The 25,751-nt window shown below is 38.8% G+C and overlaps 2 protein-coding genes across 2 annotated transcripts; one reads left to right on the top strand and one right to left on the bottom strand.

Annotated features, from left to right (window-relative positions):
- Positions 1–10,993: 10,993 nt before the first annotated feature.
- Positions 10,994–13,696, bottom strand: camk2n2 (calcium/calmodulin-dependent protein kinase II inhibitor 2). Its single transcript, XM_053612042.1, has 2 exons — positions 13,409–13,696; positions 10,994–13,106 (listed from the first exon to the last, which is right to left on the bottom strand). Exons 1-2 carry the CDS (start codon positions 13,575–13,577, stop codon positions 13,036–13,038), a joined length of 240 nt encoding a protein of 79 aa, XP_053468017.1. The 5' UTR covers positions 13,578–13,696; the 3' UTR covers positions 10,994–13,035.
- Positions 13,697–15,067: 1,371 nt separating this feature from the next.
- On the top strand, positions 15,068–22,504 carry chrnd (cholinergic receptor, nicotinic, delta (muscle)). Its single transcript, XM_053612041.1, has 12 exons — positions 15,068–15,471; positions 16,617–16,762; positions 16,938–16,982; positions 17,514–17,623; positions 17,703–17,858; positions 17,950–18,065; positions 18,137–18,337; positions 19,705–19,816; positions 19,915–20,029; positions 20,954–21,164; positions 21,443–21,561; positions 22,202–22,504. The coding sequence occupies exons 1-12, from the start codon at positions 15,420–15,422 to the stop codon at positions 22,382–22,384; spliced, it is 1,566 nt and encodes a 521-aa protein (XP_053468016.1). The 5' UTR covers positions 15,068–15,419; the 3' UTR covers positions 22,385–22,504.
- Positions 22,505–25,751: the final 3,247 nt, after the last annotated feature.

The following is a 25,751-nucleotide window of genomic DNA, read 5'->3' as shown; positions in this document are numbered from 1 at the left end:
GAGGTTTTAGTTGGTTTATTTGAATGTTTCTTGACTTAAGTAAATAAACATGCTGACTTTTTTTTACTTAACTGACTTATTTTACACCTGAAATTGTTTGAGTCAAACCATCAGTGGGAATCAGGAAAAAACTCTTATATACTCGCCAAGAATGAGGAAATACAGATCTGTATCAAAGATGGAGAAGGAAATTAAAATATATCCGAGAGAGAGAGAGAGAGAGAGAGAGAGAGAGAGAGAGAGAGAGAGAGAATTTCTTTGTAAGTGTTCAGTAAGTAACAGGCAATAAATTAGTGTTTAAAAAAAAATCACGTGTGCAATTTTACAGCTATACTGCTGTTTTTACTCCTTTACTGCGAAAGAGTTGCACAAATAAGAGACTGCTAGAGAGAGAGAGAGAGAGAGAGAGAGAGAGAGAGGATAACAACTAGAACAGAATTAGTCACAGTTCTGAATTTACAGAAAATCTAAATAAAACAAGAAGAAAGTAAGCTATGTATATGAGTTATCTGTTTAAAATACTATTAGCCAACTAGCTATGCTAACATTAGCTAGTGTTGCCTAGCTTTACCTCCATTTTAAACACTTAATAATGGAAGAAGAATGAAATAATCGGAGAAATGAAAAACAGAAAAATTAAATTAGCCAAACAAGTTTCTTAGCTGATTCAGGTAAATAGCTTAGCAGCTAGTTTTAAAGTTAATGGTAATTTTTATTTTATTATTTTTTTGTTTTTTTTCTTTTTTACTGTTGAACTCTAATCAGTCCTTACAGTTTTTTTTTGTGATTGTTGCGGCCAAAAAATGTGTGATTGTGCTGCAGCATTTTAAATAATTTGCGTTGCAACTTGCAGAGTTTTTTTTGTGTTTTTTTTGTGTGTGTGGAAAGCGACTCGCATCGGTGAAATTGCAATCGTAGGAATAGTTTTGTGCGCTCTTTCACGTTGATGTTTGTTGGTAAATGAGATCTTTTAGCTGTACTCTGCACTCCAGAATAAACCAGGAAGTGATCTGTGAAGCAACAGAACCTGAAATAGCAAATCTGCTAATCTGTCTAGGCTAGTGTTAGCATCACGCTGTACAGCCGGATGTTACCGAGTGATGTGAGTCATCTGGTTTAACACTAGCTCACGTCTCACACACACAGGGGAAAGAGTCGAGCTGGAAACACACACACACACACACACACACACACGCACGCACACACACACACAGAGGTTTATAACGAGCTCAGTAATGAATTACACTGTGTGTAATGCTGTTATAGGAATCTAATCATCGATGGGGGTGTTGAGGAAATATTTTCATACAAGAGCACATCCTGAAGTGTTTTATTCCTCTTATACCACTGCAGTGATTACAGCTATTTATTTAGTAATACTTTTTGTCCATTTATAGATACATTTAATGTTCTCACTTACATTATGGCAGCTATAATTAATTATTTAATTAATTATTAGTAAGATAATATATAAAACACCAGACTGCAGACTATTAAGGAATTGAGCGCTATTAATCGTATTCCACACAGCACATAATTAAGGTCCCTAAAGAAGCTTGCTGTAAATTGTCAACAGTATATTTGTCAAAGCGAAGCGTGCGAAATGATGGGGAGTGTTCCTCAGGACGGGTTCAGATCTGTACACAAAGAGGCAATGTGGAAATCACGGCTCTTAAAGGTCACTGAAATGCTTCAAGACACAATGATATCTGATTTGTGGAGATGTCGGAGATGAAAATGTCACCAGAGCTTCATTCGTGGTTTGATATCATGAGCCACAAAGAACCGAGAACAGAGACGAGGAGACGAGTTCGGACCTTCAGCTCAGACTGCCGAGGCTGCGGAGGAGAAAAACACACAAATATCATAGCGGTGCTCAATAATAAAATGTTTGCTGTTTTCATTCGGGAGTACCGTGGGATTTGAACATGGAAGGTTCGTTCAGGTGTGTCTAATTCTATGTTATTACTTGCGAAATTGACCAAGCATGTCCACTTGCTTTGTGGATCACGAGTGCTGGATTGTTAGTAACAGGAAACAGCTGGATCCATGTACTGATTTACAGTTGTTTGTAAATGTGTCCTTTATTGATGAATTGCTCCGAGGTGACGCACTAATGAAGAGTGAAGCGTTAGATCAACCAATGATCAAGCAGTTCTTTAACTGATTTTTCCTGTTTTTGGATCTCATACTAAATAGCCTAGTTTTAGATCTTCGAATGAAATACAACATAAAACAAAGGCAACCTGAGTAAACACACAACACAGTTTTTAGTTTTTATTTTTTATATTGAAGCAAAAAACTTTATCCAACACCTATCATCCATGTGAAAAATAAATTGCACCCTTAAATCCCCCCTTAAAGTCTTAAAACCAAATGCTTCCAATAACTGGAGATCAGACTTTCATGCCGCTCTGGTGGGTTTCTGGCCCACTCTTCTTTGCAGAACTGCTTTAGTTCAGACACACTGGAGGGTTTTTGAGTATGAACTGCACGTTTAAGGTCCTGCTACAGCATCTCAACTGGTTCGTCAGGACTTTGACTCGTCCACACCAAAACTTAAAAATAGCTTTTCTGAGTCATTCATAGGACTTACTCCTACGCTTTGGATCGTTGCCTTGCCGCATAATCCAGTCGCGCTTGAGTTTCAACTTATGGACTGAAGACCAGATATTCTCCTTTAGGATTTTATGGTAGAGAGCAGAATTCATGTTTCCCTCAATTATTACAAGTTGTCCAGGCCCTGAAGCAGCAAAGCATCCCCACACCATCACACCTCCTCCACCATGCTTGACCGTAGCTATGACGATCTTTTTGTGGAATTCGGTGTTTGGTTTACACCAGATGTAGCGGGACTCCTGACTTCCAAACAGTTCCACTTTCCACTTATCAGTCCACAGAACATTCTACCAAAAGGTTTGAGTATGGTAAAGTCCTGATTCTAAATGTTTTATGTAATTTGCATAATATTACTACAATATTATAATGACCTCAGTAATCAAAGTCCTGATCTGTAGCATAGAAACAAACTCAAGTAATTAATCTTAATCCATGAAAACAAGCGTCAAGGTCAAAACCAGGAAGTAAGACAGAAAAACAGTGGACACACACACACACACACACACACACACACACACACACACTCATGATCCACAGACACAATGGCCCACTTTTTTGCACTGGATGTTCTCCAGAAGCTGCATTTGGGGAAGCCCGAGTCCCACAGCGAGCGAGTGGAGGATGATTTATGGGTCACTAACACACACACACACACACACACACTCGCCCAGCACAAGTAAAGCATTTTGTAGTGCCAAGAGATGTGTTTGATGTGATGTGATGTGTGTGTGTGTGTGTGTGTGTGTGTGTGTGTGTGTGTGTGGGTGTGATGGTAGATTGGAGTTTCCCATATCATTATTCATTAATTATGTTTACTAATTACAGACTGCAGGTATTCGTTGCTTTCCCGAGTTTCACAGTGATCTTCCTGCAGCTTCCTCAGCAGGGCTCGGTGATGTTTCAGCTACTTGAGCATTCTCCAAACATCTACGAAGTCTCACGGAAGTTCTCAGACTTCTTCGCGCCTGTATATCCAACATCTGAATCGAAGTGATTGACGTAGTGGTGAAAAACACAACGCTATACAAATTCTATCTCAATTCTGAACTAATTAACTGTGATGCGGTAAAGAAGCAATGAATCCAAATGACTGTCTCAAACCGAACGATTCCTCGGACTGATCCTACGGCGCTTGTGGTGTGAAGTTTCTTCAGTTCCCCGGTCACAACTTTAGTTCCTACCTGGAATTATTTCTTGCAGAGAAGTATCAGTGCCTCTGGTGAGTGTACGTAGCTAGTACAATTACTGCTTTGCTAATCTAATCTAATCCGAGAACGCTAAACCGAGCACGTCGAATGTAAATAAAACTAATCAGTTTGTCTCACTGATTAGTGCGTTATTTAACTTGTTTTCAGCTCGTTAGCTTTAGAAGCTATATATAGCTGTTACCGCTTCGCGTCATAACTAAAAAAACCATTTAAACACTTTTCAGGCCACGCCCACAGCCAACAAGTAGAAAGAGAGAGAGAGAGAGAGAGAGAGAGAGAGAGAGAGAGAGAGAATGAATCGATGATATGCAATCTCCCACTGCTTTTGTGTTTCCCCCTACATCCTGCAACTTCTTCAAGTGGAAGCACTTGTACTGTATCTTCCAGGCAGAAACAAGACACAAAGCAGCAGAAATTATTATTCTTTCATAAATCATGCTAGACACAAACACCACATACATTTCCACTGCGCGTGACATTGACAAACGGACAAGTTGTGCAGTTCTGTGTGCGCAAAATAAATCTCTAAATCTGGTTTGTTTAGACAAGTGGTTTGAAACATCTGGTGATTTCAGCGTGATCCAGCTGCAGGACGGATAATCAGTGCAGCGAAAGGAGTGTGTTCTGCCGGATCGTTACTCATTACCATCCCTCACACTGACCCAGATGTGGTGTGGAGCGATAAATAGAGACAATGGTTTAAACAAAGTGTAGATAGATAGATAGATAGATAGATAGATAGACAGGTAGACAGACAGACATATAGATAGATAGATAGATAGATAGATAGATAGATAGATAGATATTTTATATGATATTATATATTATATAGATATTGTATATTTTATAATAGAAAGAACCGGAGGGTGATTCTATGTTTTTCTTTTCTATGTATGATGTCACACTGTCTTAAAATTGCTGTAGAGGGAAGAAAATATCAGCCGGAAATTTTGATATGCAAATGTATGAATGTACACAGAAGTTACATTAATGAATAAAAGGCTAATGATGGACCAACAGGAAATGTCAGAGCGGATCCCTTATTACAGTCTGAAACAAAACAGGTGAAGAGTATCTTATTTATAAGACATCTATGTGTTCCTGTGTCTGCCCAAAAAACAACACACACACACACTGCTCCACATTTCCCACCTCCACATGTTTTTCTTGTGGCTGTGCCTGATACGGAATGGACGCGACCTGATTTCATAATCTTCTTTCACGGGAAGGAGCGAAGAGACAAAAATAAAAACTGAGAGATTTATTTCCCATTTGTACAGGTACATGCGCACAGGAGCTCTCACCTGGAGTGCTCGGCTAATCAGAACGAAGAGCAAAAGGTAGAAGGAATAAAACTTAAACGCACAAAATAAAAAGAAATGAAATAAAGCAGCACACGATATATGTTTCTTCTGTACACCGGGATTTACTGCGTCTTCACAAAGGAAGCGCGTGTCCTAAATATACACGAAAAAGATGACAGCTTTAGCATTGCATAACAACAAGGGTTGTGAAATTGAGAAGAGAAGATCAGTGATGCTTTGAAGTTTATGTACCTGTCCATGGATCTTTCAACAGGTTAATGACCCAAACATGAGTCCGAATCAGCACAGAAAACGTTTACATGACACAAATCACTTCCTACGGATTTAAACTTGATGTCCACATGCACAAACATGAGAAGAGCGGATGGAGATCCTTCACAAGTGTTCCTTAACAGCCTTTCACGTACGCCATGTTCGGTGTGTTCTGGATCTGACGCACAAGATGTCTGATCTCCATGTTCTCCACGCGCAGATGATTTTAGTGATCTCTGCGTGACTTTTTCCATCGCTGTATTTCCAACCAGTAAAGAAACACGTTTTATGACGTCCTACACTGCCCTCAAACTTCTTCTTCTTGTTTTGGCTTTTTATTTGGTTTAATGGCGTGCAGTTGGAAACCAAACCAAAGCCAAGCAGCAAATGAACCACAAGATTCAAATTCAGACTCAACACAATTTACTGCTCGATTCTAAGTGGCAGGGGTGCCAATATATTCGAAACTAGTGCTTTACATAGAACTTTATCATTATAGTTGGTCATCACAAAGGGTGCCAAGATTTTTAGATACGATTGCACTGTATATTTTCTTTCAGGGAGTGAATGTTGTGCATTAGTGTATAGTGCAGTGGAAGTTTGAGTCTCATGTTCATGAGCATGAAGACACCAGAACCCTACACACACTCCACATTTCCTCAGTTTTCATCACAGAGAAACATCAAACACAAACCGCACACCGGGAACGTCTAAATATATTCTAAATATATCCTCAGAAGAGTGCAGAACGCCACACAGGCCCTGCATTAATCAACCGGAAAGCATGTATTTTTAATTCAGAGCTGAAATATTCAGTAATAACTGTTTTCTTTTAAATGCAGAAGATGTTTATCTCCAGGCTCTCGAAATTTCCATGATTCAGCATGCACGTCGTGCCACGGTTTAAATAACTGTACTTTCAAAAGTCTACGTGAGTCATTACGACGGCTGACAGAAGCTCGGAACGCCTCCGCAGAACCGAGACCAGAATTCCACACTGCTGATTCGCTTCTGGTCCGTAACGAGGCCGAAAGACTGTAAGCGAACTGACCCGGAGCTGGAGAGGCCTGAGGTTGCTGACAGCACAGGGAATCTGTTAGATAACACATATGGGAATGGAAAGTAATGGTTATCCACACACACACACACACACACACACACACACGGGTAAAAGCGAGTGTGTATTGGTGACTAAGTGTGCATGTGTAGGATGTGTCATTAGCAGGTTTTGGCTTGAAGGTTGCGAGAACATTAGAGCTGATCCTCTATGGTACTGATCTATTCTCCAACTGCAGATCTCAGCTGAACTAAACTGCCAGATTTACTGCCTTTTTAAAATACGTACATCATCAAAATTCACACAATAACCTTTTAAAATCAATACGCTAAAGAATTTCAGCACAATAAAAAAAAGAAGTTTGCCAAAACATTTAAGAACGAGCTCATGAAGCGATCTTCTAATTAACTTCAGACCCTGAGCTCGGATTCACGAAATGTTCTTAAGAATACAATTCTTCTTAACTGCCATTTTCTTCTTATTTTTTAACTTCATTTAAAAAAGAGTAAAGAATAAGTTAAGAATTTTTTTATAGATTGTTCCGAAGAAAAAACTTAAGAAAAATTAAAATTCTTAAAAAGGTATGTTCTTTAAAATCATCGTGAATAACTTCTTAAAGTTAGGATAAATGCCAACAAGTCTTAGATTAGCAAAGGGTTAAATTTTTTTAATGAATTTACTGCGCTGTTTCAAATATTAATCATTACAAAATTATAAAACTTTCAACATGTAATAAATACTGTATAACTGCTACAATATTTTACATGTATAATCTATAATAATAATAATAATAATAATAATAATAATAATAATAATAATAATAATAAGCGTACTTGGCTTATTGTTCTGCATTTTCCAGCAAGTAAATTCTCCTGTGTGGGTTAATGTGTGTTAACATTGTTAAATGAAGCCCTTTACGTTTGAATAAATGATCAGGAAGCGATTGCTACTTAAAAAAAAAAAAAGATAATAAATGGATCAATTAAAAATTTGGCAGTATTGAATTTGTTGTAGATTTTACAGTATTGTCATTTTATAAAATGTTCTTAAGAAAATATTTGAGAATTTCTAAGAAAGAGCTGCACTTAGGAACATTCTTACCAACGTCTTAGTATTTATCTTAAGAACTTTCTTAACTTCTTTCTTTCTTAAGAAGATTTGTATGAATCCGGCCGCAGAGCATAATCTGAATTTCTCTAAAACTGCTTCGTGACAGTTATTACTGTTAAAAATAATACTATAAAGACTGTGTTTATAGAACTGAGTTCAAGCTGAACTGAAAAGATTTAACCTTGGATTTTATAAAAATGTTATAGTACATAAACTTTGAACATGAACTGGTCTCATTTGAAAGATTTTTTTCAAACAAAAACAAAATAAAAATTTATTATATAGCAGATATCAGACGTTAAAATGCAGCTCAAATTGGTTCACAAAAAAAGAATAAACAGCTAATAATAATAGAAATATTAGAAAATATATCATTAAAAAAATTACAATAACCTGACCCTAAATCCAGCAGGATGGATGGATGGATGGATGGATAAATATTTTTTGATATATGAATTCAACTCAGTAGTAAAACTGAAAAAGTATACTCCAAAATGAAAGCTAATATCCGATCGTTTGTTCTCATGTTCTTAAAACAAGCAAACAATGAGCGTTAAAGAAAATGATTTGACAATCTGATTTCTAATATTTTTTTTACACCCTCAGTAATAATTGGTGAAAATGATGACGATTGATCGGGTGAGTGAGACAAAAACAATTGCGTATCATTAGCATAAGACTAAAGATTATTCCAGATAACTACTCACAACTACACATTGGGCGCTGATACAGAACCATCCGGAACACTTGATATTCTCCGTTTGATATTTCGATATCTAGAACATCGTTTACGCCGTCAAAGAAAACCCAAAACCAAGAGCGAGATTTGTTCTTTGCGGTTTCTCTGTAACACGACAAGCTGCGTTTTTGTTTGTTTTCATCTAATTAGCTTGAACAGAGAGAAGAATCGAGTATTTTTTTATATAATCCGTTAAACGATGGATCTTTTTCCCTGGATGAGATTCCCTGTATACGTAGATTCAAAACAGGAGCGGCGCTGATACAGAACCTTGAGGAACACCGTACTGGATGGTGTGTTGTGTGTTTTGAATAGCCTATAATTCGCACTGCTAAAGAGAAAATAACACAGAATGGATTCATTCTTGATCGTCGTCAGCAGAACACGTGTGTAAGGTGACGCTGAATTGTTCTCAACATGCTGTTTGTTTGTTTTTCTTTTCATTACGACGTTTTCGGCACGTGTTGATTTCAGAGTATGTGCTCATTAGTTTCCTCTGTTTCTACAGAATGATTCAGAGTTTCATTCATTCATCTCTTCAGTTGTTTGCTCAGTCTGCGCCGTTAGGATGTTAATGCGGCCGCTCGTGACAGCTTCAGAACGTTTTTAATGACAATTTTAACGCAGTGGAGTAAAACGTAAAAGGGCCGTGAGCTCCCTCCTGTCGAACTGCTTTGTGCTTTTCCCACATGTGCTGTTTATTAAAGCATTTACAGCGCTTCTGAAAAGCTCCAGGCTGTCATTAGAGCAGCGCTGGAGAGATCTGCTGGCTTTTCATGAGATGTTTATCCGATTTGTGAGACGATCAGTAAGAAGATGTGTGTGTGTGTGTGTGTGTGTGTGTGTGTGTGTGTGTGTGTGTTTTGGATCATTAAAATGGCACTGGCTGATGAGGATGAAGATTTACTGAGATATTTGATGTCTGATATGTGGGTAATAAATAAATAATTCAGTGTCAGTGAGATGAATAGTGAGACACACATGAATCATCTGCATCTATATACTTAGTGTAAATACTGGAGTACTACAGTGTGCTGGGACGCCAACGCAAACGAATAACATTCACACGGACATGAGTGTTAAAGTGTAATACTGGAGCTGCTCAAATGATGTAAACGTTGCTCTCTGAAGCAGCTTTGTCAATGAAGATAAACATTACGAGTGTAACACAAGGACATCTGTATCTGTAGTCGGATTTAAACCTGTAAGTGGGAGTGGCCTAAACCAGAGAGGTTTTTTTTATTCCCTTTATGAACTCTACCACTACACAATAAAATCCCTAGTGTTGAATTAACACCCAGAGTGTTTATTTGAGTCCAGTGGACTTATATAAACATTGTAGGGTGTAAATTCAACACTGTGGGTGTTAAATCAACACTGGTGATTTTGCTGTGTATACACTGGAGAACCCCAGATGTACAAATGTAAGTAATGTCTGTGAATTGTTGCTCTGACAGTTCCTCAACCTCAGCTACATCACTCCAGTACACAACCACTCTCAATTAGGAATGTTTTTTTAAAATCTCTCCGCTCTCCGCCCTGTTCCGCATATGTGAGCTCACACATGAGACGCCTAGAGTTGGCTAGTCTTGCTGAGATTGACAGTTTAGAGAGAGTATGCCCCTCCCACTCGGAAAGCACAGCCAATACCGCTCTCTTGACTCAGAGCCGTGGCATCGTCGGGATTCGACGGTGTGATCTCCTGAAGACAGAACAAAGGTTTATCTTTAGCAGCGTAATTTAAACCACCATGACTCTGACCAGGCGGTTACTAAGGATGAGTGAATAAAGCTGTAAATGCATCAGCCTGCACCGCACGCTTGTGACGATGTTGATGAACGTGATCTTTCTTTGTTCCGTAAAACAAAAACCTCCCACTTGCTCGCATGACATTTTGTGTTGGAGCCCAGCCCCGATGCACAGCTCTAGTCGCAACCAAACACCATGTGAACCTTTCTTTAAAAAAAAAAACAACAACACAAAAATAAATATGTAATGGTTATGCCGAAATCGGCGCTGGACTACATCACCCATCAGCCCTAGCATGTCACATGACCTGTCACATGTCTCAACAAGCACTCACACCTGTGTCTCATCTCACCCTCATTAACACCCCTATATAAGTTCTAGTGTTTCTGCACCTTACTGTCAAGCTTGTATTGTTGTCTCGTGTATGTGTGCCGCAGCCTAGTACTTATTCTGTGTGGTTTTTCCCTAGTATCCATTGTTTATGTTCATAATCCTTGTTTTCAAGTGTTTTGTTGTTGTTTTGGGATGTGTATCTGTTCAGAACACACTATCTGTTCATTCCTAGTGATGTACTCATGCTCACTTACATCCCTAGGCTGCTCTTTAGACCTATTGTTTTTCCTGTAGTAGTGATGATGAATACGCTCATGCACGGGTTGCCAGATTGATTAAATTCTTCAGCTTTGTCCCTGCAGAGACTCACCTGTACTGCCAGGTAGATTCAGCAGGATCACTGCAGATTCACAGCTTTACGTTCTCGCTGTCGTTAATGAAGGAACTGACTTTAACTGCGTGCGTGCATCATCTCTCATACAGAGCTCGATGTGTATTTGTTAAGCATGCTTGTGTTTGTTTTCTTTTCTAATTTTAAACACTGAATAAAACTTGAAAACTTCACCCAGTCATGTGTGTCTTCTAGTCATAAATGCTGGTGATATTTTTTCTGTCTCTGTTGAAATTGAGTATATTTGGTTTAGTTATAGTTTATAGATGAAGAGGATTGTGGTATATTATATCCACTAAATGCTTGAAATTCTTTTTTTATTATTATTCCTAGCTTACGCATTGCCCGTCTCGGATGGGAAATCATTCAGTATTTGAAAACTGAACAAATCAGCCGACTTGACAGCTTCTGTCCCCATTTATTAAACTCAGCAAGTACAGTGAGATGACATCAGAGTACACAATGGTTCATTCTCCAGAAGTGCTGAGATGATTTTTTTTTTCTTTGTAAAAATGCTCATTCATTTGGAAAATATTACGATTTCATGCACAACAAACCATACAGAATAGTATAAAATAAATAAATACATAAATAAGTAACTGAAAATAAAAATGAAATAACACTGTGTTAGATGACTTGATGATGGAAAAATGGAATGGAGTATTTTCAGTTTTCGAATAACAAGCAATAATAATAATAATAATAATAATAATAATAATATGTCGATGTATTAAAATATCTGAAACATTCCATTATTATTATTATTATTATTATTATTATTATTATTATTATGCCTCTGAATGCACATTAGCATATCATTTTAAGTAACAAATATTTATTTATAAAAAAATATTAAATACAAATATTAACTTCAGTAAAAAGAAGGGGTTTTGGACACAGGTGCAAACACCTGCGTTGGCACAAAGGTCATGCAAACTCAATCACCAAGAGATTTTCTATATACACAACGCCAAACGTTTTTTCAAAAATGATGAAATGAAATAAATTCCTCTCCTTGTCCTTAAAAAAAAAGTCAGAATGATTATTAATACTTCTTTTAGGTCCTTGCTGGCATTGGATGTAAACTTCGTGTTTATCTGCTCTTAACCTGCGGTGTTTATGGGGATAATTATCATATCATTATTATATCATTATCATATAATTAACATATTTTCTCATATTTGCAGATGTCTTCTTCTCTGGTTGACACACACATCAGGACCAGGCCTGCTTTGTGTGTGTGTGTGCGCGCGATGTTGAACTTTAAAATGAGCTCATGCTACGTTCAATGTCTCGGAAGTGTGTAATTAGGGCATGACGCAGAAGCCGGAAGTGGAAATAAATTTAAAAAAACATGGTGTGTGGATGTTACGTAATGAACACCACAGCCAGCCTGTAGCAAGCAGAAAACACGTTTGAAATGATGTTCAGGCTGCACTGTGACAGATAAAGGTGCCAAGGTGTACTTCTCTTGTTGCTTGTAAAAAATAATAATAATAATTGAAGCTGAATGAGCACTGATTTAGCTTTAAAGTTTAATTAAAGATGAACAACATGTACCTTACCTTCGAAGGTAGACTACCAACCGACTGACAGGAAAAGAAAAAGTACAATTTGGTACCTTTATTTCTAAGTGTGTACACTATTCTAGTCTAACACATGAATATTTAAATATCGCTGTATATTTATACAGTTGAAATGTCATGCATTTTGCATGCACACAATTATCATCAACTGTTGCCTTTCATTATTTTTTCTACACTATTAAAACTCAGTGTTGCGTCGTTTGTGAGCTCGTGACCCGTAATTTATTCCTATGATCTCCGACAGCACGTGAACGCAGCTACATCGATGTGAAACGTGGCACTGCTAAAACCGACACCGATGTCCGATACTGAATTGATATCGTGATGACGGATGAAGTCGGACCCCGAGCAGAACTTCTTCTCATCGCTGTGATGAAGGTGGGTGGATTAATCTAGATGGGTTTAGTTTGGAGAAGTAGGCCTATAAGCTAAACCAGCAGCTTGGAAAGAAAATTCCACTTATTTTTTTCACCCCTAAAACCCATACGCCCGCGGTCATGTCATGTTAGTCCATCATCATCATCATCATCATCATCATCATCTCTTCCTCAGTCCGCTCTCAGCATCCTGATCCTCAGAGGCTTCTCAGTCGCTCCTCACTGCTTTACATGCGGCGCATCAAACCGGTGATTAAATGCAAAAAAGGTTCTTAGGCGTCAGGAGGGTCTACACACCGGGGGACGGTTTATCCGCCATGCCTTTCAGCACCTCGTCTATTCGGTCGTCTTCAATGACCACTGAGAAAGAGAAGAAACCATGAGTATGCTTAATTCAAATTAATAATAATAATAATAATAATAATAATAATAATAATGATGATGATGATGATGATGATGATTATGCGTATTGTCCGACAGTAAATAAATAAAAAAAATTAAATAAATAAATACCACAGTTATTATCCTCATCACCACCACAGTGCGCATTGTGCCATGCCGAGAAATGCATTGGGTAGAATTGTAAGTTTTCTTTCTTTTAAAAATATATTTCTATTTGATAAAGACCAAAATCCCCTTCTGGTCATCCCCGAGTCACTCACCGTGTTTTGCCCGTCCGATTTGTCCGAGTTTCGGCGGCCTTTTTGACTGCGACGCGCCGAAAAACGAGTTGGTGTCCTGCAGCCGGCAGCTGAACGACATTTGTCCGACCTCGTCGTCCGGTCCGTAGCCGTTCATCTTCCCCTCGCTGTAGGGCAAAACCTCGGACATGGCTGAGGAGGACACGAAAGAAGGAGTGAGAGAGAGAGAGAAAACGAGAGGTTCGGGTTCGGGCTCGGTCGGGTTGAGTGTAAACTCCAACTCCAGCAGCGTGCGTTCGCTCTGAATCCGGACTCAATGAGCTGTTATGGTAACAGAGAGGGGGAGAGAGGAAGAGAGAGAGAGAGAGAGAGAGAGAGAAATACAGGGATTGGTGGTGGTGATAACACGCAGCTCTGGTGGAAAAACGCAGGGAGATCCCAAAGACCATAAAGGAACACCCAGGCGGAAAAGTGAAGTCATTCATCCGGGTTTATAGCCGGGGGGGGGGGGTGCATAAAGAAAAAAATAACATATTAAAGAAAGAACACAGGCAGATAGTTAGATAGATAGATAGATAGATAAATAGATAGAGAAGGGGAAAAAAGAGACTGAAAGCAGGAATTTAAACAAAGTGAGAGAGAGAGAGAGAGAGAGTGTGTGTGAGAGAGAGAGAGAGAGAGAGAGAGAGAGAGGAGGGGTGGTGAGGGAGCAAAAGTTTATAGCTGCTATCATGGAGGTGAGAACAGGAACTCGTCTCTCGGAAGTTCCACGTCGTTAAATCTAACTATAATCTGTTGATAAGAGAGTAAGAAAAGAAATGCAAAGAGAAACAAAAGAAAATAAAAGACAGCATGAATAAACAGAAGAGACAGACAGACAGACAGACGATAAAACATCTTCCAGGAGTGTCCACATGCCAGCTGATATTTCTTTCGGTTCATTATCTGATTAAACTTGACGTGTATGAATTCTGTAATCTGTGAATGCAGTGAAAAGTTTTTGAAATGCAGGTGATAAACCTTCAGCACCTCGGACAGCAGCGTCAGCGCTAGAAAGCAACATACAAACAAACAAACAAAAACAGGGAAGAAAGAAAAAAACTGTAGGGTCCTTTTTCACTGGCCCGGTACCCCCAATATCCACCAATCAATCAATCAATCAATCAATCAATCAACCAACCAACCAATCTATCTATCTATCTATCTATCTATCTATCTATCTATCTATCTATCTATCTTTATTATCTATATTATCTATATCTTTTGTACAGGTACTGTGTATGTGTTATGTACTGGTAATGTGAATGTAGAGTACCTTTAAACTGACAGTACCGGACGTAAGGAACACTATTGTACCTTTAATTACTTTTCAGAGTAATAAACACACGCTAAAGGCTCAAATACCACTTCAGTGACAAGGACAAGGAAGGATAGGGGTCAATACTTATTGTTTTGAAAGTGTAGACACTTTGACATTTGTTTTCCAGTGGTTATATAATCTACCCACTAACCAGTGCTCATATACATCCGGCTGCTTGTAAACCAGTTGGTGCTGATTACACACTGAATTCAGCTCTGAGGTTTTACTGTACACCAAATTCAGCACTCAGAAGTTCGGAGTCGTGAAGAAATGCAAACAACAGCTGATGTCCAGCTCGCCTCTGGCCTGCTGTGCTCGGGGTTTACAGAAACCGGAAGCTGAGGATCTATTTTAACCAATCCTATAGCGCCACCTGCTGGATGCATTTAGATAAAACTCTCAATTCTCTTGTGTGTCTGTGCAATTAATGGAGCAAAATAGTGTGTGTGTGTGTGTGTGTGATCTTGAAAAAAGTGTGTCCCTTACTCTCCTCCCCTCCTCCCCCTCCAGCGCACTGTAACTCAGCACCGGAAGTGAGAGCTCGTGTGTCTATTTTTTCCCTGTGTTTTTTTTGCCACCTGTCCGAGTCAGTCCAGGAGAGTTCACATTCACATTCACACAATCAGAGACAACAAGAGAAAATCAGAAATCACAAAAGAGGACGGAAATAAGATGAAGTTAGTTTTTTATCTGCTTCCAGTTTTGCTCTCCTTCTTTCTGTCAGGTAAGAAGACAATTGATTACTTAAACTAATCAAACTAATTCCATTCCCCAGTGCATATGTTTGTTTCACTCTTTCAAAGCACAAATCTCAGGTCTAAACTACCTATATTTTGTTTGTTTGTTTGTTTGTTTGATGTACAGTTTAACACGCATTTCAGAGCTCACAATTTCCTGACTTTTAAAACTAGACATGATTAGAATGTGTTCCAGCTCCAATATTGTTCTCCATATTGAGGTTTTAATATGCAGAAAAGTTTTATGGAATCGTTTATCTCAATACACAGCGTGAGATGCAATAATACTGCAACAGAATGTGTGTTTTGGTGGTTAGTTTTAAAATTTAATTCTGAATACAGTTATAAATAAGCTCATACTGACAGAAGAAACAAACTCAGACACAGAACATTCCATATTTAAGGAACACCCCCCCGAAAAGACGGAAATGGTTCAGTCCACCAGTTTAATAAGAATTTTGAGGTGTACTCTGAGTTTCATAATTTATTAACTGATTAGTTAATAATTTTATTTTATTTATTTATTTTATTTATTTATTTTTACCAGAACAGAACAACAAAAAAACTTTTATGGCACTTTTGTTTTTAAGTGTGCACACTCTTAACTGTAGAACCCATACGAGTTTTTTTGGTGTGTGCATTGTAACCTATATCTTCAAAAGAGTATAGAGAACCTGAGTTTCTCTTATAGAGACGGTTCCAAGTAGAATCCATCCAGGAAGGTAAGAACCTCCGAAGAACGTCATATCTTAGAATGCAGCATTCATATATATATATATGTATATATATATATATAAGAAAGCAAAATAAGAAAAGGAGCTGTTCAAGTTTTCACCATTTGTAGCATTTACAGCCCAACGCTTACTGATATTTAATTCATGACACTATGGAAATGGAAATGGAAACATTCTGAGCCTTAGGATCCTTTACACGATCCTTTACACGATCCTTAACACGATCCTTAACACGATCCTTTGCGCGATCCTTTGCGCGATCCTTTACACGATCCTTAACGCGATCCTTTACGCGATCCTTTACACGATCCTTAACACGATCCTTTACACGATCCTTAACACGATCCTTTACACGATGAAGGATATAAAGCGCATAAATGTTCACGTCTCACACACAGGATGCAGCGGCAGGAACGAGGAGGAGCGTCTCATCAACCACCTGATAAAAGAGCGCAGATACAACAAAGAACTGCGTCCAGTTCAAAACAAAGACGAGGCGGTGATGATTTATCTCTCACTGATGCTCTCCAACCTCATCTCCCTGGTGAGTGCGTGTTCATACAGAGCTGTAGTCCCGAGCACTATCACTTTATCCTTCATTTTTATCATTATACTGATTTATTGGAGTTATTCATCCTCAGAACTTCATCGAAACATTTTCTTGTCACACTAAAATCTGTTGACATCACTTTATTCTGATTTGAATCTCTCCGTGACAGAATGAAGTCAGCGAAACTTTACTGACGAATGTGTGGATGGAACACGTAAGTCCGCCAGGTCTGCATAGAACCTTTCAGATTTCTTCAGAGGAAACAGCACAACGTTTGGGCTTAGAACCATAACTTTATAACCGTTTATATGATCCAGAAAAACTTTACATTTAAAAATAAAAGTTTTCTACTTAGAACCCTCTGAAAAGTTCAGAGTTGATTACTGAGTGTTTACGGGACCTTTAAGGGTTTACCCAGACTGACAAATGTGAGAAATCTTAAAGGTTCTAAAAGCCACAACTTATATAATTTTTCAAAAAAGCATTCCTTCTGTCATTTCCGCAGTAGTTTTTCAGAAGTGTTCTACCTGGAATCCTCTCTTGGAACAAAACTCCCTGTTGTGTGGTTCTTTATAGAACTAAGAACAAAAAAAGCACAAACCAAAAAAATTTCTGAAGGTTACATTTTCGAAGGTTAATGTTCGCATCCAGAGCCACAAAGTTCCACCAAGAAGCTTTAAATAAGTCTTTTTGAACAGTGTTAGAACAGAGTTCTGATTCTGGGTTCCCTCGTGATTACTGTTAGAGCTGGACTGACCACAGGCTTGCGTGGAACACGTCCGAGTTTGATGACATCAGTGTCCTGCGTCTTCCATCCAGCATGGTGTGGCTTCCAGAGATCGTTTTGGAGAACAAGTAAGACGTCTCTGTGATGACATACTTCGGCTTAAAGTTCTTAAAAGTCTTTCATAATTCGTGTTTCTGTCTGCGATAGTAACGACGCCCAGTTCGAGGTGGCTTATTACTGTAACGTGTTGGTGGACTCCACCGGGTTTGTCTACTGGTTGCCTCCTGCTATCTTCCGTAGTTCCTGTTCCATCAACGTCTACTATTTTCCTTTTGACTGGCAAAACTGCACCTTAAAGTTCAGGTCTGCTGCTTCATTAACCATCATCACCAACAAAACACCAACATTCATTTTATACGTCGAATCCAACACGTCTTTATGCTAAACGTTTCAGCTCTTTAACATACAACGCCAAAGAGATCAGCTTAAATTTAAAAGAAGAGCAGGATCCTGACACCGAGAAGAGCTACCGCGTGGAGTGGATCATCATCGACCCTGAAGGATTCACAGGTAAACATGAATCATGCTTAAATATATTATTTTGCTTTCGATTAGCTGTTAAATGTTTTTTAATCTCTCAGAAAATGGAGAATGGGAGATCATTCACAGACCTGCCAGAAGAAACATCTACAAGAGCATCCCGATGGACAGCAACAAGCACCAAGACATCACCTTCTACCTCATCATCAAACGCAAGCCTCTGTTCTACATCGTCAACATCATCATCCCCTGTGTGCTCATCTCTTTCCTGGCCTCGCTGGTGTACTACCTGCCTGCAGACAGTGAGTCAAAAAATCCCTTTACATTCACGACCACATGCTCTGCTTTACCCCACATTTGGGAATGTGGGGGATTGTGGAGCCCTCTGTGGTAGAACGGTGTTATTGCAAGCTACTTGTATTAAACCATTTTACTGTGGATCGTGCTCCCGGCCTCCCACATGTGCCAGTATTATTGTTAGTTTCTTATAATGATATAAACACCTCAATATTACACCAGTGAAACATATCTGAGAGTTAACAATCACAGGGGGAGGACTGCATGAAGTGACATGGTGAGGAATTGATGACTAATTTTGTACCTATCAAAGAAGATATTTTAATGTTATATAATTATTAAAGAAGGGTAACATACTATCTTTTATTGTAACTTTGTATCTTTTAAAGAGGTGATTTTAAAATTTGTAACTCTTAAAGAAGTGATTGGTAACTTTGTAATTTTTAAAGAAGCAATCTGTAACTTTTGAGGAAGGGGTTTGTAATGTTGTAAAGACATACTTAAAGAAGCACATTTGTCACATTTAAAGAGGTGATTTTAAAGAAGCAATTGGTAACTTTGTGACATTTAATGAAACGATTTGTAACAGTTAGAGAAGTGATTTTAGTAACTTTGTATCTGTTAAAAAGCCGATTTGTAACTTTGCAAAGAAGTGATTTGTAACATTGTAATACTTAAAGAAGCGGTTTGTAATTTTGTCACATTTAAAGAAACATTTAAAGTTGTAACAGGTAGAGAAGTAACTTTTTAACTTTTAAAGAGCCAATTTTCAACTTTACAACTTTTAAAGAAGTGATTTGTAACATTTTAACTTTTAACAAAGTGGCTTCTAACTTCTACTCTTAAAGAAGCAATTTGAAACTTTGTTACTTTTAAAGAAGCAATTTTTAACTTTGTAAGTATTAAAGAAGCAACCTGTAACTTTTAAAGAAGGGATTTATAACGTTGTAATTTTTAAAGTAGTGATTTGCCACTTTGTAGCACTTAAAGAAGTGTTTTGTAGCTATGTCACTTTTAAAGAAGCAATTAGCAACTTTGTAACATTTAAAGAAACAATTTGTAAGAGTTGGAGAGGGGATTTTAGTACCTTTTTAACTTTTAAAGAATAGATTAGTAACTTTGTAATAAGAAATATTTGCAACTTTGTAATGTTTAAATAAATGATTTGTATCCTTATAACTTTTAAAGAAACAGTTTGTATCATTGTAACTATTAAAGAAGCGATGTGTAACTTTGTAACGCTTAAAAGATTGAACCTGTAACACTAATGCTTAGGCAAAATCTTTCATATCTGAAGAAGGGATACATTTCCCTCTGATTTAGGCTTTGATTGTTTGTTTGTTTGTTTGTTTGTTTTTGTGACACTGTTCAGGTGGTGAGAAGATGACCTTGTCCATCTCAGTGCTCTTGGCCCAGTCTGTGTTCCTGCTCCTGATATCGCAGCGTTTACCCGAGACCTCCATGGCTGTTCCACTGATCGTCAAGTGAGTAAGATGAGCCCAAGGAAATGTAGTTAAAGTTATAGCAGCTTTAATAATGTAGAGAAATGAGAAGATCAGGATCCTGGATGTTGTTCTCGCAGGTATCTGATGTTCATCATGGTTCTGGTCACTGTGGTGGTGTTGAATTGTGTCATCGTGTTGAACCTCCACTTCAGGACCCCCAGCACACACTTCATGACCATGTGGACCAAAGAGGTTAGTTACCCATTAGGACACTTCAACACTCAGAAGGGGTACCTTCTGTTTAATCTACCATAAGGGCACCTTAGAGGGCACGGCATCATGTTTCCTCACACAAAGGGGCACCCTAGAGGCCACTTTATCACATTTTTATCTACTATAGGGGCACCCTAGAGAGCACTTTATCACATTTTCTCTACTGTAGGCACACCCCAGAGGGCACTTTATCACATTTGATATACAGTAGGAGCACCACAGAAGGCACTTCATTATGTTTTATCTACTATAGGGGCACCCCAGAGGGCACTTTATCACATTCGATCTACAGTAGAAGCACCACAGAAGGCACTTCATTATGTTTTATCTACTATAGGGGCACCCTAGAGAGCACTTTATCACATTTTCTCTACTGTAGGTGCACCCCAGAGGGCACTTTATCACATTTGATCTACAGTAGGTGCACCCCAGAGGGCACTTTATCACATTTGATCTACAGTAGGAGCACCACAGAAGGCATTTCATTATGTTTTATCTACTATAGGGGCACCCTAGAGGGCACTTTATCACATTTTCTCTATTGTAGGGACACCCTAGAGGGCACTTTATCACCTTTTCTCTATTGTAGGGGCACAACAGAAGGTACTTCATTATGTCTTATTATACAGGCACCCTAGAGGGCTATTTGTTACATTTTATATACTATGAGGGCACCCTAGAGGGCACTTCATCACAGCAATCATTTAACTATGAATCAAAATGGAAATGTTTACATTTCTTTTCCCAACTTTACAAACAGCAGGAGACAGGAATTTTCTTTTCGTGTGTATATTCTTAATAATATATACTGTGTATAACAATAATATAATGAATTAATATACACACAGGGATACACACTACTTAATATACAACCAACTAAATAAAATTACTGACATTACCCAGTTCTTCCTGGAGAAGCTTCCTCGTGTCCTCCGCATGTCGCGTCCGGATGACAGCGAGCCGAGGTGGGAGGGGGCGCTGCCCAGACGCTCCAGCTCTGTGGGTTACATCGCCAAAGCTGAGGAGTATTACAGCGTCAAGTCCCGGAGTGACCTGATGTTCGAGAAGCAGTCAGAGAGACACGGCCTGCCCCCGAGGCCCACACCCACCGCCGGTCAGTACCACAGTGGGTCACTGTACCATGTGAACAGAAACCTTTTTATTCTATTCTGGTCAAAATTTCTCTTACTGTAGCTTTAATTAAATATGCAGCCATAATAAAAAAAAAGCTCAGTATCTGATGTAGAATACATTTTAATAATATTATATTTCTTAATATAATATTATTAAAATGTATTCTACATCAGATACTGAGCTTTTTTTTTTCTTCTTGGAGATTACTCGCTTGCTGGATGATTCGTAGGATCTGTCGGTGGTTTTTTTTCTTCGCAGTGTATAAATTGAGCAGCGACTCGGAGCTGACCGATCAGCTGTATAACGAGCTGAAGCCGGCTGTGGAAGGAGCGAACTACATCGTCAAGCACATGCATAAAAAAAATGACTATAACGAGGTGAGAGCTGCACTCAGAGACATCAGACTTTGCAGTGTGACGTGTTGCATGAACTATTTGGGTGTTTTCGATAATGTAGAACCCAACAACCCCCCCCCCACAAAAGTATGAATTTATTTCATCAGACACTAATACAATACTGACCAATTATATTTCTCAAAGAAAGGGACATTGTAAAATAGCCGTCAAAAGTTTATTAATTACTGAAAGCAGGAACAATAAAATATAGAACATCAGAATAAATGAGCTAAGCGGTAGTAAAAACAACAACAACAAAAAAATTATTAGGGGAATTATACTACATAGTAACCAGTGATGGGAATTTTGGCTCTTTTCCGTGAACCAGCTCACTCAGCAATAAGAGTTGACTCAGTTCATTCAGCTCCCAAACGACTTGTTATTCTACAAAACCATCCAAAGTCATTCGTCTTTGTTTATCAATCTTAAATCTCTCTTTTTGCAATTCTCAAAATCGTGCTTTCATTTTTATGGTGTTTTGATCAAATCTTTTTAAACGAATGTAAATATTGTTTCGACTCGCCTAAAAGATCCGACTCAAAGAGTTGACTCCTTTGCAGTCGACACATCGCAGTAATACGGTTCGATTTGATCTGCCTTTTGGGACTTGTGTGTTTTGCAGGAGAAGGATAACTGGAGTGGGATCGCCAGGACGGTGGACCGTCTCTGTTTCTACATCGTGACTCCCGTCATGACCGTCGGAACCATAGGCATCTTCCTTACTGGAATCTACAACCATCCGCCTCCTCTTCCATTTGAAGGAGACACATTCACTTACAGAGAGGCAGACAAACGCTTTATGTGATTCATCAGCGACACCCAGGAATACTTTACTTGGGTTCTTCCATTTATTTATGCTTGATTCAATTTGCTATAGTTTTCTCAGTGTACTGTATGTTGAGAATTTACAGTAAATAAACCAGACCTGGAGTTTACTTATGATTGTGATATGAATTAATTAACTTTAATTTTTACTGCATTGAGTTAAACAGTTACAGGTGGAATTTAGCCACTTGGCGTCCATTTTAAGTGGTGTATATTGTGTATACAATTCAACAGATAAACCCTGCATGATAAAATGCTAATAATGATATAAAGTCAGTCAGTACGTCTGAAGTCAGAACTCAGACCTGCGTGAATTATGGTGTATAAAGTTTCACAGAAGGTGATGAGATGCTACAGCAGCTGCTCACAATGTGAGAAGGTTCAATTATGTTGTCAAAGTCAAGCGTAAACTTGACAGTTTAATGACGCAGATGGTTTGCAGAATGATGGCGACGGACGAGAGTTATTACTCGCTCGGAGACAGAAGGCTTTATTCTTAATTGACTTTCAATTCATCAGAAGTGAAGCGAACATTTAGGTGTTTGAGTTCTGTTGTCACGTTCTCCGTTCTCACTAGACCCCTTTACTGATATATACGATACAGTACGTCAGCCATACAGCTTTCCCTTTCTCACAGCTTTACAAGCCTAACTTGAGGTAGAGTAAACTCCAGAAATATTGGCGTCCTTCAAGAAAATGAGTGATATATCGACTTACCTTTAAACGACGTCATGCACGTCGATCTCTACGTTCCAAACACTTGTTAGCAACAAGCTATCCAGCAAACTGTGATGAGTGATGTATATTTTCTGCAGAACAGTGAGCTGTACATTCAGTGTTACGGATTTAACAAGCGAATATATCTGTATGTTGTCAGTGTAACTCATTTAAATGTAAGAAGCACTGCTGCGTTTATTGTTGATGCTGTGAGCGGCCATGTTGATTCGATGTCACTTGCTGAACTCGGAGTTGAGGAGACGTTTCCGAGTACTGTAGGCGTGTCCTAGTCGGAGGTTGGAAATTACAGCGCAACATTAAACCTATGGGATTGCACAATACTATTAAAAATTTGTTTGTAGTAGTGTATTTTTCAATTATTGGCACCCCTACAAGCAATATTTGGTGAACAGTATTTTAAAACCTTAAAAGTTTTCTCAAGAGAAAAGTCATATACTGTAGTTTGGAAAATTTGCGTTTAATGTTTATTGAACAATATCAATAATATTTCGAGATACACAGCTGTCTGAATATCTGAAATTCTTATTTAATTTTAGAGGTGAAGCGGTGCGGTAATAAACTCTCTCTTTTCAAATGATTTTGTATGTAAAACGTTGATGTCGGTGAAACGCCAGGGCTGTTGTGAACGTATGAAGGTCCTATCTTTCTAAAGCAGTACTACTTCATTGAGCAGACCCTCATTAAAACGAACCATGACCTTTTAAATTGATGCATTCTGAACTTCTTTTATCCCATGTAGGCTTTTACGTCTCCTGAAAAAGAAAGAAAAAAGGAGATAAATGCTAAATATTTTAAACGCTAGCACCACCTACGCACTTGAAAACAGCTGTCGAGAAGAACTCAGTATTTCTGCAGGAGAAAAAAAATGCACATTTTGGAAGGGAGACAGAGGGAGGGGGGCATTAAATAAATACGCCTGGCATCTCTTGAAACCTCTGAAAACGTCGTCCTCCCACTCAGACTCAGCAGGCAGCGCAGTGCACACCTCACTCTCCCCCTCCGCACATTAAACCCTGAACTCGGTCCGGGGGCGTTTGTTTATCATGCTGTTTGTGCAGCATAAGCAACGATGCAGGGATGAAAGGAGCTGAAACGTCTCTCAGGCAGACCGAGACGGAGACCGAGACGGAGACAGACGCATCCTGCGGAGTTCTTTTTCACCACTCCACATCCCTGCGAGGAAAGAAATGCCACAAAAAAAAAAAAACCCCACAAAAAAAAAAAAAAAAAAACTAGAACAAATCTACCGGTGAAAGTTAAAGCAGGTTCCACATGAAGGTAAAGAAAACATCACAAAAGCTAAATAAAAAATAAATAAATAAATCAGAATGTTTATGTTTTTCTCTGTGGTGAAGGTTCTATCTAAAAACCTACTTTTTAGAAGCTAGGAATCCTTAATTATCCAATGAACCATTAAGGAACCACTCAAGAACCTCCATACTTGAAGAAGGTTCAAGCATGGAGGTGATGAAGCAGAGATACTGTAAATACTCTGAAGATTATTTTTCTATAACAGCACATCACCGTGTGTTTTATTCCTCTCATACCACAGCAATTTACCAACAAATACACTTAAACTTACAGCTTTACCTCTGACTGTTACACAGCACTGACACTGGAGACTCCTTTCATACATAAGGAGTTAAATAAACATCTCCTTACTTTAAAAAAAAAACTTCAAACAACAACTATTTATTTAACCCATTTATTATTAGTGGAGCGTCCACTGTTCAAGTGTTACTATAGAAACGATAAGGTATTAGCGATAATGAGTGCATTAATATAAACCTATGATGCTTTAATTAATCAACACCTTCTGACCATTCAGAATCCAGAACACATAATTAGACCTAAAGGACCACGGTCAGTTTTCCTGAGGAAGGAAACATTACCAAAGGTACCAAAGGTACAAATGTTTCATGAATATTAGCGGTCAGAGATTTATTTTACGATGTCATCCATAAAGATAAGTTCAGATTCTCTATCCAACTAAAGCACAGGTTCCTGGTCCTGGAGAACCCTGCTCCCAACACTAATATGTGCAGGACGCTAAGTTCTCCAGGGTTGAGAACCTGTGAACTAAAGGGTGAAGGTGCTATCCAGAATGATTTGCACATCCGATGCTGTCCAGCAGGTGGCGATCTGCCTCTCCGTGGTGTGAGAACGTGTGCTGGAGGTGATGAGGAACCTGCAGTGTTGTCATAGCACTGAGCGTCGCTCGAGAGCCTCGTGTATGATTCATGTTGACACACTGAGGCTCAATCTGGGTCTGTGTGGAACTGCCTCCAGTCTGCTGCCTCCATCTGCTCTCAGCCTCCAGCACGAGGAGTCGAGGAGCATCATCAGGAGGAGGGCTGAAGAGGACAATGATGATGATGAGGATGGATTTGTGAAGAAGGTGTGGATGATAGCAGTGTGGACTTCACTAATGTGACAGTAGTATTGACACTAATAGGAAATACTGAGAAAGCACCATCAGCGATGTTCCACTGGAGAAATGTGCTGAAGCTGTTTACTCCATGATGCACCATGGATTAACCGTGATGGTCAGGACCTCAGGTTCCCTAAAGGCTTCCCTGTGACTCTCTCTCTCTCTCTCTCTCTCTCTC

Source organism: Ictalurus furcatus, chromosome 23 (assembly GCF_023375685.1).
Source record: "Ictalurus furcatus strain D&B chromosome 23, Billie_1.0, whole genome shotgun sequence".
Lineage (NCBI taxonomy): Eukaryota > Metazoa > Chordata > Actinopteri > Siluriformes > Ictaluridae > Ictalurus > Ictalurus furcatus.
The sequence above is the reverse complement of the archived record's forward strand: the minus strand, read 5'-3'. Positions and strand labels throughout refer to the sequence as shown.